This window comes from Micropterus salmoides, unplaced genomic scaffold (genome assembly GCF_014851395.1).
Source record: "Micropterus salmoides isolate LMB-PRFRI ecotype aquatic unplaced genomic scaffold, ASM1485139v1 Ms_hic_scaffold_5, whole genome shotgun sequence".
NCBI lineage: Eukaryota > Metazoa > Chordata > Actinopteri > Centrarchiformes > Centrarchidae > Micropterus > Micropterus salmoides.
Genome location: NW_024044237.1, coordinates 14,730,461 through 14,747,423, shown reverse-complemented (window position 1 = coordinate 14,747,423; position 16,963 = coordinate 14,730,461). Strand labels below are relative to the sequence as shown.

Genomic DNA, 16,963 nt, shown 5'->3' with positions numbered 1-16,963 from the left:
ATGTATGTATTTATTTTTTTTACCATTATACTGTGGCAATTCAATCAACATTGTATTAACCTTTCACTTATGAACGGGCAGGAACTATCAGGGCAGATCCAACACACTCTGGACATAACCTGTTCCAGCTTCTCCCCTCTGGTTGACGCTACAGAGCACTGCGCCACAACACCCAGACACAGGGATAGTTTCTAATTGTGTCTACCCACAGGACATCACTCTGTACCTTGTTTAAGTACAAGGTAGATTTATTTGTCACAATACAACATTAAGTAAATTGATATAATATGTCTAATATACTTTAATATAAACGCAAAAATGGTGAACAGAAATAAACTATATTCAATGGAGCAGTGCTGAGGATGAATTTCAGTTAACGTTATAGATAAATTATAGCTTAGCATTGAATGCAAATATTCAGGCTGGTACCTAAAAATTTAACGAGACAACAAGATACGTGATTAACGGTGGACATGGACAGAAAGAGATCGTGTCCAGTTATCAATACATAAATCCATAGTCCAGCGTCCTCCACACAGCGCTAATATCTAAGGCGCTGACCGTGTCATTTGAAATCCGTTCCGATTGGTCGAATGTCTTCGTGACAACTTCCGGACTAACGGGCCCCAAGATTTGAATTTAACCAGGGTTAGTTCCGTATCCTCTGCCTCTTTCATTTACAACAACAGATACGCATTTGGTGATTATATCTCGAGTGAAATCAATATTACAGCGATGTAATTCATATGTTATGGGAGATCCGTGTAATGCTTACTAACGGAAAACGCTGAACCACTTCCATTTAGCTTGAGTCCAAACACACTTAACTAGCTCGTTGCTAACGGTAACGCTAACTTTTAAGTTCTAGCTACAAAGGTATGTGGCGTTAAACATCTTGTTGACAGAGTTTTTGAATTAAATGAAGAAACATGAAATGGTTAAATGGATATAATTTATTTTAAGCATCCGTTAGCCTCACTTTGTAGTTTACTGGGAAGAATATTATCTTATCATAGGTTTTCGTTAAAGTATATCTGATTAGCGCTGGACTTTAACTGTCATGCTGGTTTGTGTACTTTTTTTTTTTACAGAGTAGAGGAAACTATGAATGATGATACCTGCAAATTATTTGAAAGAGTTGCTAAAAAGATGGGTTGGGCTGACAAGGGTGGACTGGACACAGCAGAAAAAAAGGTTTGTTGAAGTATTTACACTTCATTAACCTGCAAACAGTAATGTTACCTCCACAGATATTTCAACATGTCTTGGGTAAGTTAACGTTACTGTGAAAAAGATCAGTTCACATGCCTATCTTTTCTTTGATGTGTATCACAGTAAACTGAATATATTTGGATTTTGGAGACTTGGTCCAATAAAACAAGTAATTTGAAGAATTTTCTGACATTTCAATGATAAACGTTTTAATCGATTAATGTCTTCACTGTTTATAGCTGATGAGCACAATTGGCAAGACTCGTCATGATGCCACAAGTGGCCCTCGATCGGCCTCACCTGTCCAGCTTGTCTTCTCTGACAGTGAAGATGCTGCAGAGAAGGAAAACCAGCCGTCCATGTGCAACGATTACAGAAACAAGTCTTTGATCGAGTCCAGTGATGATGACTTTGATCAATGTGAGTGACTTAAATTGTATGAATGTATTTATTGTTTAATTGTGTGAGTCAGCTTGCAAATAAACAAATTTCTACCTTATTTTTTAGTTCTTGTCGGACAAGCTACACCGAAATCTAAACCTACCTCACAGAAACCACGTAGTGCTACAAACAAAGACAGGTATGAAAATGGCGTGCACTGACTTTTTTTTCATGAGGACACATCTTGTTTTGTTTCATTTGTTCATGGTTGTTTGAACTTCTAAACCATCTTTGTTTTGCTTTTTAGTTCAAATGTTCTTTTGTTGAGCTCGGATGATGACGGCAGTTTCGAGACATGTAAGTGGTCTCAGTTGAAAGTATCTGTAACCATTCACAACACTAACAATAAATCAAATTCTAACATCTCTTAGATTGATGAGGGAACCATTTTTATATTGTCGGTTACAATTTTCTCTCATATATCCTCAATTTGCACATTCAAGTTCTACAACGAGTAAAAACCCCTACGGTCAAGCCTAAGAAGATATCAGTGAGTGGGAGTGAAGATAGGTGAGTTTTTGGTGTATTTCCTCCAAATCTATAGCCATTGTGTGTAAAATGTTATTTTGAAAATGATCTGTTTTACCTTTTTTGTTTATTCTAAAGCTTCAAAAATTTCATAGTAGATGACCTCTCATCCGATGATGACTTTATTGAGACAAAATCATCTTTTAAAGGTAACTTTGGACTGACATTATTCATCAGTACTGGCATTCTGTTCCATGTTGCTTTTCTTTGAAATATATGTGCATAACATTGATGTTTTGTGTCCACTGTTTTGAAGTGCCTAAGAAGATCAATACTCCAGCAGCCCAGCAACCAGTGAGGAGACCATTGTCTCAATATGACTCCCCTGTCTTTATTAGCGACAGTGATGATGATGATAATATTGTGGTCAAGAGCACTTGGCGGACTCGTATCTCAAAACCTAAGCCCCCGCTGTCAAAGGCTAATAAGAATAATGCTCTGCTGTCTAATGAAGAGGAGAGTTCGCCATCACTGCCTTTGCCTCCCATATCTTCTCCTGTTTCTCTTCCTCCACACACAACTCCAGCATCACTGGCTTCTCCCAAACGCACTCTTTCAGCGCCTTCTATGCTGGATGAATCAGCCAGTTCTGAGGAGGAGTTCACATCCCTACTGGAGAGACTGAAAAAGAAAAACAAGTGCCCTAGCACCTCATTTTCACCGAAGCACACCCACGGTAACTGTCTTAGTTGAATTGTTGCATTCAAACGCTCTGTAGCTTTTGTTTTGCTAGTTGTGAGGATGGTATCTTTTGCTTGGTTCTTCAATATAGAATGTGATAAGGAGCCTCCTGTGTCGGCTCCTCTTGTAAAGGGACTCACAACGCTAGCCTCTAAATTAGGGGATACACCACTGCGTGCAAAGACATCGGGAAAATCCACCATCTTGAAGCCAACTGTCAGTCAGACAGAGCCCAGACACGGCCCCAGCAGCAGGTACATGTGTTGCCCAGTTTTACACACAGCACAGACTTTTCTAAAATGCTAATGATTTATTGTATAGTGTGCTGTAAGCAGCATTTGTTTGTCGCTCACTCAGTTTGTCTTTCACACACAGACTTTAGTTCCCCCTGTTCTTTCCCTTGTAGGGTAGCATTGTGTAAGACCCCAGGGTGCTTCTTGCAGTCCTTATCAAACCCTGGCTCCAGCTATGGCCGCAATTTTAAGCAGAACAAGGAAGAACTCACCAGCAGACTCTACCAGCTGTACAATACCAGTGTGTTTGACAGTAAGGTAATTAACAGTTTTTCAATGACACTTTTTAGAAATGTCCTTTGACCAATGGTTGACCAATATGGGGTTTTACATGGCCGTTGCCGATGCTGATATTTAAAGAGCAGGGCGGCTGATGTATTTTCCTGATATCAAAACAAAGACAATTCATGTATTATTTCATGCAGAGTACAAACTCTGTAACATTATTCCATATTTGATCATTTATTTTCCTCACTCTCTGCTGTAACATCTCTAGGCTAGCTCTCTCACCCAAATGAGGGAGCGGTACAACAGAGCGTATCTTTAATGTTGGGAGCTGTATGCAGCTGACAAGTAGCTAGCGGTGAACGGTAACTTAACTTACACATTAGCTGCATAGCTATATATGGCCTGTCTCGTCATTGTTTATCACAAGCAAACATGTAACTTAGGAACAAGTTGTCACCACATGCCCTGTCCTTAAATTAGGTAACGTTAGCTTGTGCACCTGGCTAGGTGGCAAATAACTGGCAAGCAACTATAACAAGCAACTGACATTAGTGCCCTGAAACATACAGTATACATACGTGAGCTTGCTAGCTCTGCTAACGTCACATTCACATAGCATACCTTTCTCTATACTTTCTTTAAGTGGCAGGAAAAGTTAATAACTTATCTGTAAGGTTGCACTGCAGAATTTAGCTAGCTTAGATAGCTCTGTGTTTTCTTCTGGACGCTGTTTAACAGATTAATTCTTTATAGTTTAGATAGCTAAATGGTACTACAAAGATTTTGACCAAGACTGGTCTCGAGTACTACAACTCTACTAGCCAGTAATGGTTTAAGTTTAGATTTGCTGTCATTTAGGATGGGAGAAACGTGTTAACATTTACAAAAGAAGATGGTGACTCCCAAAACTCACAAGGTGGAGCGCTAACATCGTTCCACAGCAGCCACACTGACGAGGCGTCCTGCAGATGTGTCCGCATGTTTTGTTTATCTGGAATGCAGGTATCGGCCAATGCCGATTATCTAAACATGCCAGAGATCAGCCCAATTAAGCGGTCGGCTAATTAATCAGTCTATCACTACTGACATCTGATTTTTTTCTATTTTTATTGTATAATCTATATTCTTTTTCCTTGTCTGACATGACTTTTAGCTCCCCATCAACATGTCACTTACTTGGAATAAGAAAATGCGGAAAACAGCCGGTTACTGTATTACGGGGCAGGAGCGAGGTGGAGGGAGCCGCTATGCCCGCATTGAACTGTCAGAGAAAGTCTGTGATAGTGCAGGTAATGCTCTTGTAAACCAGGTAGACTAAAGTAATCAACTGTGTCTGCTTGAAAATCCCTGAATGTAAAAATGCATGACACCTGTCATTTCATATCGGTTTATATTTGATTGAATCTCTTCATCACATTTTCTTTGGTCCACCCTCCTAGATCGTCTCAGGGACACACTGATTCATGAGATGTGTCACGCTGCAACCTGGCTGATTAATGGTGTAAGGGACGGACACGGAAACTTCTGGAAGCTGTATGCTCGCAAGGCCACTCTGGTGCATCCTGAGCTGCCCATGGTCACTCGCTGCCACAGTTATGACATAAAGTACAAATTCCAGTACCAGTGCACCCGCTGCCAGAATACGTACGTCTGACTATTTTCAGATTAATTGAAACCATTAACCTCATATTATTCTTTATTATTCACCACCCATACAGACACGTGTTAACTTCCTATTGATAATATTCCTAACACTTCACAGGATCGGGCGTCATTCCAAGTCCCTGGACACACAGAGGTTTGTGTGTGCCCTGTGCACAGGACAACTTGTCCTACTGATGCCCTCCAAGACACGTGCTCCCACACCCTTTGCCAACTTCGTCAAAGAGAATTATGGGGCCGTACGACAGGAGCTGGCGGGACTCAGCCATGCAGAGGTGATGCGTAAACTTAGTGCAGACTTTTCCTCCAAGACTAAACTCAGTGAAAGCTGAGTTCTCGACGCTCACTGTACTTACAGCCAGGGACTGCACGATCACAGGAAACCTGTTCTGAAATACCTCAGTCAACTAGTCTTACATGAACCAGCTGCTGCCATTGTTAATATTGTCTATATTTTTGTATTTTTCGTGTCATTTCTGTATTTGTTAGTTGTGATTTTAGACTAGATATCCTGGTGTCCTTGGTATCAAATATGTACTGGAGAAATGATTGTATGGTACAGTAGCTAAATGTATGATTAGATCCATGTTTTTTTTTATTATTTCTTGTTATGAGCCTTAAATAAAGTTTCAATGTGTGACTATACATTGAATGGACACCGTGACATGTTTATGTATGGATGTAACTTTGCTTCATTTATGACATTCAATTCTTGAAATTCACCTTTATACATTTTTTATATATATATTTTTTTACAGAAATATGGTAATGTGTGTGGTTGAGAGAGGTTGGCGTCGTGTTTTCCATGACTGTGCCTCTGTTTTCAGGCAAATATTGACACAATACAATTCTGTACAGATGTATTAATATTGTCCCTGACTTTTGCATAGATAAGCAAATGTAATCCCGATAACAAACACTAGCTGTTGACACATCACTGTCCACGGGGAAGAGGTTTTTCTGCTTGAGGTCTGACATGTAGACATGTTGAAGCTGAGTAAATGGACAGCCTGTAATGCTGGCACTCAGCAGGAATATTCACTTGCAATCAGAATGAAACTGACATCTGACTATGTATCATGTTGGAAATACTCGAGAGAAGAGCACCTTGTGAAACAGATGTGAGGGTGAGTGTATTACACCTTTTTCCCCATTTGAGATGAGATAATTGAGTTTTAGTTGTTTTTTTTTAAGCTACCCAGGTGCTAATGACTTATTTTCTTAAAAGGGACTACAAAGACTACATAGACTATCTGGAAGGCAGATCAAAAGGAGCTTTATGTAATGGATATCAACTGCAATGTGACAACACTAGAGGCCCAGACACAGATCAACTCCACCATCTACCACCTGGTTAAGATGGTCAGCATGTGTGTGAGCTGCACCCTGAACACCGTACTCAGTGTGCCTTTACTCGTGGTCATCACACGCTCCCCATCCCTCCTCAGACACACTCGCTTCCTGCTCCTCTCTCACCTCCTGTTGTGTTACAACCTTCAGGTCTGCATTTTGTTTTTTGACTGCTGTTTGAATAAGATTTGTATGAGATTTTTCCAATATATCTTTTCTTTATAACTGAGATGATGCCTTTTGAGTTAATGACCTTCATCATTGCCATTTCAGCAATTCCTCTGGACAATCAAAGCAGTTCTCTTAAGATCCAGAGAAGGTATACTTGTGACCCAGTGTTTGATCTTCTCTGCTGCTACCCAGGCCTGCTCAATGGTTTGTAAAACATTGATTATAAATTACATATGATGTATATGCCAGTCTACACTCTCAGTTACAGTATTGGTTACAACTTGGTTACGCAAAAAGGGACAAATATTCAGATTCTTTACTTGAGGAAAAGTAAGAATACCTCACTGTAAAAATACTCTGTCACAAGTAAAAGTACTGCATTGAAAATGCTACTTAAGTAAATGTATTCAAGTATAATCAGGAAAATGTACTTTTAAGTATTAAAAGTAAAAGTAGTCTACTCAGTACAGAATGAAAAATGCCCCCTGTGACTGTGACTATTCGATATATCGCTATATTATTACTACTGATGCATTATTGTAAAAAGCAGGATTTTACTGTTGTAGTTGGTTTGTATCACACTGCAATTAATGACTTCTTTCATTATGAACTAATGTACCGATTATTTTCTCCATAAATCAATTTAAAAAATTGAAAATATTGAGAAATGTTGTCACAATTTCCCAGAGCCCAAAGTGACACCTTCACAATGCTTATTTTGTCAGCCCAAACCTCAAAAATATTAAAAATACATTAAAGTAATCAAAAGAAAAAGTACCTTTGTGAAACTGGTCACCTATTATCAACTCTGCACTTCTAAAAACCTTGACATGGCCGGTATCAGCCAAAACTGATGGTTGCCTCTCCTTTGTCTTCACTTTTTTTTTTTGCACAGGTAGACCTCTTCCTGAGCACCGCTCTGGCTGTCGACCGCTTTGTGGCTGTCAGTTGGCCCCTGCGCTATGAACTCTTGATGTGTCCTCAAAGGAAGAGAGCAGCTGTTGTAGCCATATGGTCCTTATCAGCTGTACTCAGCAGCGTGGCTTTGTGTATCAGCCTCAACACCATCCAGGTCAATTTTCCCCTTTCCCGCTGTCGACCTCTCATCCTTAGACCCTGCCTGTCGGGGACATCGGCTCTGGTACTTTATTGCATCGTGGGAACCGCTGTGGTGGTGCCTCTCTGCTCTCTCACCATGCTGGGATGCTTCTGCAAGCTCTGCTGGGACATGTGTGCAGGACGGCTTTGCACCAAGAGAGCCTGTGTGACCCTGACCCTCCAGGCAGCTCAGACCATTCTCTTTTCTGTTCCTGTGGTCATGGACAGCTACCTGACCCCTGGCTACTTTCACAGTGATGCTCTTGATATAGCAACCACCATCATCTACAACCTGGGGGTGTCGCTCATCCCACTGGTCTATGGCTACCGCTCGCGGGAGCTGCAGAAAAGAATACGACAGGCTGCACACAGGATCAAAGTTAACAATGAAAATTAATCATAAAGTCTGACAAACACTTGTTTGAGGAGCTGCTTTTTAAAAAACGTAATACTTTTTACCTGTGGTGCCCGTCACAGCAAGTTTTCCACATTTATTGCATCCACGCTTTCAATTTACTTTATTGTTTGAAATAGTAAGGTTTGATAGTTGAGTCAATATGCATGTGGTAAGGTAGCAGCATCTTAGCAGATTTGCATTTCAAAGGCAAACATGTATTTTATTAGAAGCAGTAGCAGCGTCAAGCTGTTCAAACACTGGACAGATGAGGGATGCTTATAATAATGACAAATACAAGACAGGGCAAACTGCTTCAAGATGTTTAATTTGTTTCATAAACATTTATATGCTGTATGTCTACTCATTAAAGTCACTGTATTATACAAAACATTCAAGAATAGAGAGAAGTTATACACAACAGGGATAAATACTCAATGCTGCAAGAAAAATACACACTCATATTTTAAAGACAGTGGGACTCGTGGGGAAGCTGTGCAGGTCAGAGAGCTCGGGCAGCTTCCCTGATAGTGATGATCCCCCGTTTAAGAGGCACAGATACAAATCCACATGTAGCAATGAGGTGAGACAGCACTCCCCCAATCATCAGTGGTTAACCGAAGTGGTTAACCAACTGCTCACATTATAAATATCTCTGAAGAACCACCATACAAGAGCCAAAACATGAAACACTGGAGTTACCAGTGTAAACTGAACAATCTCCAGATGAATGAAACTCAATGAATACACTGTATTATCAATCAAAGGATTGGAATGTACTGTTTGTCTCTGTCACTGTACTGACGTAGGCACTGAGACTTTCTTAACAACAAATAACCTCTGTGTTATCTTTAATATCAACTTCTTCATAAAATTAACAGATTATCATGTGATTCAAAGGAGGATACTTTGGCATTTGACTAGACTTTGTGCTCAAGTCTTTAACAGTTTCCTTTCAGCGTAGTATGTGACAGTTAAACCTTTCAAATGACTGATCTTAAGTGAAAATGTATAGCATGACACAATAATGGGGAAAGGGACATTTTGATATATAAGCAGCATTACATGTAAAACCACCACTGACTTCGTGTATCACCGACCCTGATGCCGTGCACTTCCTTCAGTACAGGCAGGTTTTCTTCATAATGCGCAGGAACTCCTGCTGGTTCACTTCTCCATCTCCATCCCTGTCTGCTTCATCTATCATTTCCTTCAGAAACACACAACACAAGAGGGGATGAAAAGAAGAATGGAGGTGGCAGATCAAGCGAGTTTGATAGCATTCATGAGCAAATGCATTGGCATTATTCAAAGTTTATGCCCTTTTGGTTTGTGAACGCAACCGGCCTAGAAATGACAGCAATACACTGAATATTGTTTTATTCCACAGTTGTGTCCTTTACCTGCAGCTCTTCGTCTGTGAGGTTTTCTCCCAGCTCTTTGGCTACTCTCTTCAGGTTCTTGAATGAGATCTTACCCGTCTCGTCATCATCAAACAGCCGGAAAGCTTTCAGGATCTCCTCTTTGGAGTCCTTCTCAGCCTAAAATCAGAGAAGATGGAGAATAGTTTTGGCACAAACTGCCATTCTGCAGGAGGCATAAACATAAATGTAGCCAGAGTTTGAGTGTGTGCCAATGGGAAATTTAAGTGGGGCTGCTAAGGTGGAGTTATGGTTGTGGACTAACGTCTGGAATCAAAATCTGCAATCTGTAGGACAAAACTAGCAGCTCAATTTAAAACTAAAGAGAAATTAAACACTGTTGGAGGTGTGAGCAATAGGAATATATAGAATATAGTTCTTGACCATTTTCTGTGTCATGACAGTGAGGAAGTCAGCGAAGGAGATTTTCCCTGTGCCATCCTTATCCACTTCACCAATCATCTTCTTGATCTCCTCTTTCTTTGGTTCGAACCCCAGAGCTCGCATTGCGACCTGGCACAGTGTGAGAAAGGTGGAGGGTGAGGCACACAGAGACCGTCGTATTGATCGCGATCAGTGTTGGAGCACTTATACCTTGAGCTCCTTGACATCGATGTATCCAGATCCGTCTGTGTCAAACAGCTCGAATGCCTCCCTGATCTCCTGCTTCTGCTCCTCGGTCAGCTCCGGTTTGGGGGTTGTCTTCTTGCGAGGAGGTGGCACAGGACCCTGCAGGGATGGTCTCTTGGCACTGGTCGCCTGGTGGGGACACAGGAAGGGAGGGGGATCTTAATGGTTGATGGCAGCCTATGTTAACATTAGAATCAGAGAGGTTTCTGGTGGAAAATAAGCAGACCTCTAAAAAAACAAATAGCTGTCCAATAGAAAAAGGAACAATGTAAATATCCATAACCTGTGGCTCAAATGCAACACACAAAGATAGACGTTATTATGAAACATTTCCACTCACCATCAGTAGCTGTATATTTATTGAGAAAAAGGAACTGCGGATCTGTTAAGCAATGTTTTCTTCTGGGCTAGGAATCCTCCTTATCATTTAGAGGAGGAGGAGGAGAAGATAACGATTTATACTTTACTCGCATTAACCGTTTAATTACTCAGAATACAAGATAGTCTCTTATTCCTCAAAACCGTCTTATTTATTTCAGAAGAACAGCTGCTAAAATGTGCAGAATATCGCCGTTGCTAGCCAACAACATGCACAGGGTTTGCTGACCAGCAGCTGCTGTCATGGAGCCCACACGTTTGATTTGTTCACCCTTTGTGCCAGCAGACGAACCAGTTGTTCTAAGGCCACTGAGGAATTGAATCAGGATTCAGACAGGCACAATTGGGAATGAAATCAAACGCACCAGTCGGGCAAAAACATGATTGGTTGCCGAGGATCACGGGGCGCAAGACACGATCAGAAAATTCACTGTCAATCTTTCTTGGATAGATAGAATATGGAAAATGACGAACTCTTTGTGTTTTATTGAATAGAAAAATATATCATATTGTAGGAAATGAGGCATTTGCTCATGCTATTCTGCGAATGTGCCTCAATACACCCTCTAGTGTCAGCAGACCTCAGATCAGAGCTTCTTCTAATAGAAGAGAACACCAGCGCAAGATATTGGCTAATGGCTAAAGATAATAATATAAAAGTAAGCCTAATAATCATAAAATGAACAGGACAATAATTGTACAATACTTTTATATACTTCTACAATTGCCCATATGCAGCCAGCATCCATGGCCTTTGTGACCAAATGGCGATTGTCATTTCTCAAGAAAGCATATTATTATTGTATGGGTTCACAGTACAGCATGGCATACTGCGTGGCACAAGTATGGCTACTCACATTTTAAATATCTTCTCAAACATATGCTCCACTAGTTTGATCAGTTGTTGTTTTCTGTCCAGTAGATACCGGTGTTTCCTATAGGTGTTTCTTTAATTTTTAGTATTATCATTTTCTCAATATAGTGCAGTTGTTCCTTTTGCACTACTTCTCAAAAATAAACTCGTATTTGGGCGTTATCTGCTATAGTTTTACTTACTAATCTATGTGGCAAAAATGTCGAAAAATATTAATCTTAAAAGTAATAAATTCACAAATTTCCAACTGGTTTATGAATTGTGGGTCTGACGGAGATCTGGGGGCGTGGCCTTCGAGCTAGGAGGCGGATAGAATAAGTCTGTCGTCCTCGGTTGGTTTAAATTGTGGCGTTCTTTGACGTGTTCTGTACACCATTGGCTGTTCATGAACGTAATCTTTGTGCTGAGCTTTGGCTCGACCAATCACAGAGAACACCTCACTCAGCTGATTCACGCGGTCCATGGTTCGTGTGCGGTTTAGTTGTACGCACTGACTACAGCTAAATAGTGCAGTATCGCGTGCTTCTCATGTTAAAAGTTGTCATTGCGCATTATATAACGTTTCGTTATCGCTGTTCCACCTGTAAGGACAGATACTGAACAACACAATACATTTTCCAAGTCCTTACAGTTTCGCTCACCTGTTGGTCGCTTCTCACTCACTATGGCCACGCGAGTTCGACCGGTGAGTCCAAACATTTTTATGGTGCAATTAAATCAGCGACAGCCTTTCATGATGCTCATGCAGTTTTTGTTGTTTCTTGAAATGTATCAGTAATCGCTCTCTGCGTGTCATACAGAGTAATAAACGGTGTGCAGTGGTCGGGGGGTCTGGTTTCCTGGGCAGACACTTGGTGGAGAAACTGTTGGATCGAGGCTACTCTGTTTCTGTGTTTGACATCTGTCAGAGCTACGAGCTGCCTAGCGTCACCTTCCACCAGGGAGACCTCTGCGACAAACAGGTGAGTCTGGACCAGAGCTGCACACTTTAGCCCACTCTCAATGTCCCCCCTAAACCCTAAACCCTCACAGACTTAACTGGCGTCACTTGTCAGGTTACGTTTGAGTGCAAGAGGCTACAAGGGCTCAAAATGCTATAATCAGGAATGGGACAGTCCTTTGCCACATTATCATGTTACCTTGACGACGCTGAAACACTTTTGATTTTACATTTTTCACTTTCGGACTACCTGATTTATAGGTCTTGCAAGCTCTTTCTCTACAGAGTGGACAAGAAGTAATTGTCTTTAATCAATGCATTGTTGTTGGTCTAAACAGCATCATTAAGAAAAAACTAAAATATATAGTTGAATAAACTGGGTGTGTAATAAGACGATTGTAATTCTCTGATTTCATGTGCTCTCTGTACCATCTTAAATCTGTGTAAACTTTTTTCTAACCATGTTAATGTCAGGGTTGGTTGCTCCTTCCATGCTTGTTTGTTTACTGTTCTTCTTATTCTCTCATAAGGCAGATTTGCTGTGATTTTCCTCTCACTCCCGGGCTTCCCCCGGTAACCCCCATGTTTCCATGTTTCATGTCACAACGCTATGAACTGTGGGCAATTCCCTCTGGCAAAGTCTGCATAAATGTGGCAAAAGGGCCTCAAAATGTCTGTGAGGGAGCCCTCGTGCACGATTTGACAGTGGGACAGCCCTAAGCTCTCACGGACTTAGCAGAAGGTCTGTAAATCTGTGAGTGTGGACATTGAGATTGGGCCTTCAAGTTGAGTAAGACAAAAATGGGGTCTTGGACTCGACTGTTGTGGGACTTGAGGTAAAAGGAAAGGACTCGAGCTCAGCTATGTTAACTCAGCTTTGAAAGAAAAATGTTCAAATACAGGCTCCTTTTTACCCCAAAATACTTGCAGTTTGCCAATGAACTCTTGAGACTTACCCCAAAAGACTTAAAAAATATGTTTGGCCTGGACCAATGACTCTCTAACATAATCGGATGCAAGTGTCAACAGCTGTGAGGTGTCTGTCACATTCTGCTGCAGGTGCTGCTGCCAGCGCTGAAGGATGTGTCCCTGGTCTTCCACTGTGCCTCCCCAGCACCCGCCAGCGATGACCGCGGGCTGTTTGAGAGAGTCAACATTCAGGGCACACGCACCGTTATTCAGGCCTGCATCGAGGCTGGAGTACAGGTGAGGCAGCCAGGCGGAGACTGGGCTTACATTTTGTTTGTTTATGCCTGCGCTTTACTGTTTAAGGATGAAAGATGTTTTTTAAGATATTTAACTCTTGTTGTTTTTGTTTTGCCAGAAACTGGTCCTGACGAGCAGTGCCAGTGTGGTGTTTGAAGGGAAAGACGTTAAGAATGGGAGAGAGGATCTGCCATACGCCAAAAAGCCCATTGACTATTACACAGAGACCAAGATTGTACAAGAAAAGGTAGCGGAGTTTATTGGTTTCACCAGTTTAGCTGTAGTGTTTCCTCTACTTTTGGAATGTGGTTCCTCCTTCTAGTTTTGAGTGGGTGTGGGTGTGTCTGTGTTCATACTCTGATGTTCTGTGATGAATGGAATGTCCTCCTTCCTCATACCTCATCCGTATCACATTTTTTGTTTAATTAGCTGTATTTTCTTCAGCATTATACTTCATCGTCAGCGGTAAGTGGGTACATCTTTCCTCTGTTATTTGCATGTCATCTGCCCCGTTCCCTTCACTGTCAGTGAACTACGAGAGAGAAGAGAGCAAATGATCGGAGCACACTTTTGCAGCATCCTCTGCTTTGCAGTATCCAGAGTTGAATACATTAAACTGCCTTTATGTTTCAGTTGGTCCTCGAGGCTTGTGACAAGGAGAAGGGTTTCCTCACAGTTGCCATCCGGCCTCATGGCATCTTTGGCCCTCGGGACCCACAGCTGGTTCCTATCCTTGTGGACACCGCTCGCAGGGGCAAGATGAAGTTCATCATTGGGTAAGGCAACCACTGTTACTTGACTAACAATTGATTTATTGAAGTCCATGTAACGGAAACTAACGTTGTTCAGCGCATTTCATAAACCAGAATGGCAGAGAAAAAAAGCGTCAAGGAGACTGTCAGTTCTCCCCCCAACCTGATCTCTAATGTAGGGCCTCGATTGGGCTTCCTACATATAAATATAACATATCTTGTGCAGTAAACTGATGTGAAGTGGGTGCACACAACTAATTTATCAACCGCCTGTGAAGGCAACACAAGAACCAAATTTCAGAGGCTGCAGCTAGTTCTGCTAACCTTGCTAGCATTACTGTTGGTAACTGGAAACAGAATACACTACCAAAATCATCAAATTTGCATGTGTTTATGTTCTTATACTTTAGTCAACGATACTGGATTCTGAAAATGTGTCATCTCTAAAACATCCTACATATCCACTCTCCCCTACTTAAACCATACTCACCCACTCACTGGCCTACCCACTTCTCCCCTGCTATTGAAGTAGGGCTTAGCCCATAGACTGCTGCACCAGTGTGCTGAACGATTACATTCTTTAATACGTTTAGATCCCTATTGCTTATTGGTATATTTCTTTATTTAATTCTCTGTCTTTGTTTTCTTCAGTGATGGGACCAATCTGGTGGATTTCACCTTTGTGGAGAATGTAGTTCATGGCCACATCCTGGCTGCTGAACGCCTAAGGCCGGACTCGCCCATATGTGGAAAAGTGAGTAGGGAATAAAATCAAACGCAGAGCCAATCACATGGTTTTGCTGGTTTAAAGGATTCTGTCATTGTCCTCTGCAGGCTTAGAATTTTTATTTGTGAGTGCTTTCCAAACAAGTTCAAGTTACTACATCTTAAATCCTCTGCTTCGCTTTCAGCCGTACCACATCACCAATGATGAGCCAGTTAAATTCTGGGACTTCATGTCTGAGGTGTTGGTGGGTCTGGGATATGCTGCTCCCCGCTACCACCTCCCCTACATTCTTGTCTATGGACTGGCCCTGCTCCTCTGGCTGCTGGCCCTCATCCTGCGCCCTCTTGTGTCCTTTAAACCCACTTTTACACCAATGAGAGTGGCCCTGGCTGGAACCCACCACTACTACAGCTGTGACCGCGCCAAGCAGGACCTGGGCTACAAACCGTTAGTCAGTGTGAAGGAGGGGATAGCACGCACGGTGCAGAGCTACCCTAATCTCAGACAAGGGGCTTGATGGTAGACTGGAAGATTAGGATATGTTCAACTGTCAGTGTTAGTGCAGTTATGGTGATCAGGCCACACTGAATGGACAATTCAAAATGAGGGAACAGGTGGTTTATGTGTATCCAAGCCCCACAATGTGCAGCATTTGTGTGCCTTTTCAATGTGCATGTACCATTTTCACCAGCAGGAGGCAGCAGACTGCCCTAGTTTCGGTCCACACACTGCTGTCTGATATTACAAAAGTTTTAAAGCACTTAGTGAATGGTGGAAGCACAGTTTATGACAACTGAAATATACTTCTTACACTGTGAAAACTGCAGAGATGTACAAATATTATTGTTCCATGTGTTTCACCCGTGTGATGTTGGCACTTTGAGATGCTGCTGTTTTATGTCAAAATGCCTTAATACATTTCACTAAACTATGATTCTACTGATACAACTTGCCTGAAAGGGATTATTTCAAATGATGACTGGCTTTACGTTATATAGCTAAAAGTATGTGGACAGGGATTTGTACTTTGGTCGGGGGTGGTTTTATTTAGTTTTGGATAAGCCCCTTTCTACTTATGGCAACAGTTTGAGATAGGCCCTTTGTTTCAACAGAACAATTCCCCTGTGCACAACACCACGTGCAAAAATGGGCTATGTGTCGAAGAACTCGACTGGCTTACAGTAGAAAGCAGCATATAGGTTCACATTTTTCAAGTCTGTCCTAAAACAATACATACGCACTGTATATGTACAATAAAACTCCTGTCCATACTGACCATGAAAGGATCCCTTCCTAATGCGATTCCAGGGCCAGAAATGGGTCTTTATGTGCAAAAATGCATTTCAAAGTTCAGCCAAAGCTAATATGAGGCTTTAGCAGGCGGAGACAGACAAATCAGTGGTTATCTTCCAAACTTAGATACCCATTTGATATGATTAAATCACAATACTAAAGTCTAATATTAGCTTAGACTGAACTTTAGAATACCTCTACACAGAATAAAGACTATCTCCATCCATCCATCGTCAACCGCTTATCCTGCGTACAGGGTCGCGGGGATAAAGGCTCTCTTACATTGGAATTGCATTATGAAGGGTTATCTTCAAGGCTAGTGTGGATAGGAGGAATGATTACAGCGATCAGTAGTGTTTTATTGTACATATGGGCATGTGAGTATTGTTTTAAGACAGCCTTCACAAATGAGATGATCAAATATGTCCACAATTTTGCCATGTAATGCATTTCCTTTTATACATCATTTTTTGTTTTGACATGTTCAAACACACTTTATACCTTTACTCTGATAGTGGAGCATCTCTGGAATTAGATACTGCATGTCATCAGGATGGCATGTGCGCCCACGAGTTAGGCAATTTGCTAGACTACTACAGAAGGACTGTCATCAAATATAATGATGGGATGGGCAATGAAAATGCATCATAAGTTACAATCCTATTTCTTTATTCTGTCATTTTG

The 16,963-nt window shown here is 41.5% G+C and overlaps 4 protein-coding genes across 7 annotated transcripts; 3 read left to right on the top strand and 1 right to left on the bottom strand.

Moving 5' to 3' along the window:
• Nucleotides 1–613: 613 nt before the first annotated feature.
• Nucleotides 614–5,690, top strand: gcna (germ cell nuclear acidic peptidase). 3 transcript variants are annotated; one of them, XM_038699561.1, is made up of 13 exons: nt 614–648; nt 1,092–1,194; nt 1,452–1,632; nt 1,720–1,792; nt 1,901–1,950; nt 2,097–2,163; nt 2,260–2,330; nt 2,438–2,857; nt 2,954–3,116; nt 3,269–3,413; nt 4,537–4,672; nt 4,823–5,027; nt 5,146–5,377. In XM_038699561.1, exons 2-13 carry the CDS (start codon nt 1,105–1,107, stop codon nt 5,375–5,377), a joined length of 1,833 nt encoding a protein of 610 aa, XP_038555489.1. In that variant the 5' UTR covers nt 614–648; nt 1,092–1,104. The 3 variants fall into 3 exon arrangements, with proteins under 3 accessions (XP_038555489.1, XP_038555488.1, XP_038555490.1); XM_038699560.1 differs by lacking the exon at nt 614–648 and adding an exon at nt 714–876; XM_038699562.1 differs by lacking the exon at nt 614–648 and having other exon boundaries at nt 1,105–1,194; nt 5,146–5,690.
• Nucleotides 5,691–5,825: 135 nt separating this feature from the next.
• On the top strand, nt 5,826–8,216 carry LOC119888824 (olfactory receptor 10G4-like). The gene is made up of 4 exons (XM_038699569.1): nt 5,826–6,172; nt 6,274–6,545; nt 6,669–6,770; nt 7,462–8,216. The coding sequence occupies exons 2-4, from the start codon at nt 6,330–6,332 to the stop codon at nt 8,059–8,061; spliced, it is 918 nt and encodes a 305-aa protein (XP_038555497.1). The 5' UTR covers nt 5,826–6,172; nt 6,274–6,329; the 3' UTR covers nt 8,062–8,216.
• Nucleotides 8,217–8,369: 153 nt separating this feature from the next.
• Nucleotides 8,370–11,499, bottom strand: cetn2 (centrin, EF-hand protein, 2). Of its 2 annotated transcripts, none has more exons than XM_038699574.1 (5): nt 11,345–11,499; nt 10,074–10,238; nt 9,864–9,992; nt 9,462–9,599; nt 8,370–9,268 (listed from the first exon to the last, which is right to left on the bottom strand). In XM_038699574.1, the coding sequence occupies exons 3-5, from the start codon at nt 9,984–9,986 to the stop codon at nt 9,179–9,181; spliced, it is 351 nt and encodes a 116-aa protein (XP_038555502.1). In that variant the 5' UTR covers nt 9,987–9,992; nt 10,074–10,238; nt 11,345–11,499; the 3' UTR covers nt 8,370–9,178. The 2 variants fall into 2 exon arrangements, with proteins under 2 accessions (XP_038555502.1, XP_038555501.1); XM_038699573.1 differs by lacking the exon at nt 11,345–11,499 and adding an exon at nt 10,450–10,729.
• Nucleotides 11,500–11,812: 313 nt separating this feature from the next.
• Nucleotides 11,813–16,262, top strand: nsdhl (NAD(P) dependent steroid dehydrogenase-like). Its single transcript, XM_038699565.1, has 7 exons — nt 11,813–12,046; nt 12,162–12,323; nt 13,361–13,507; nt 13,626–13,754; nt 14,141–14,283; nt 14,911–15,013; nt 15,171–16,262. Exons 1-7 carry the CDS (start codon nt 12,026–12,028, stop codon nt 15,501–15,503), a joined length of 1,038 nt encoding a protein of 345 aa, XP_038555493.1. The 5' UTR covers nt 11,813–12,025; the 3' UTR covers nt 15,504–16,262.
• Nucleotides 16,263–16,963: the final 701 nt, after the last annotated feature.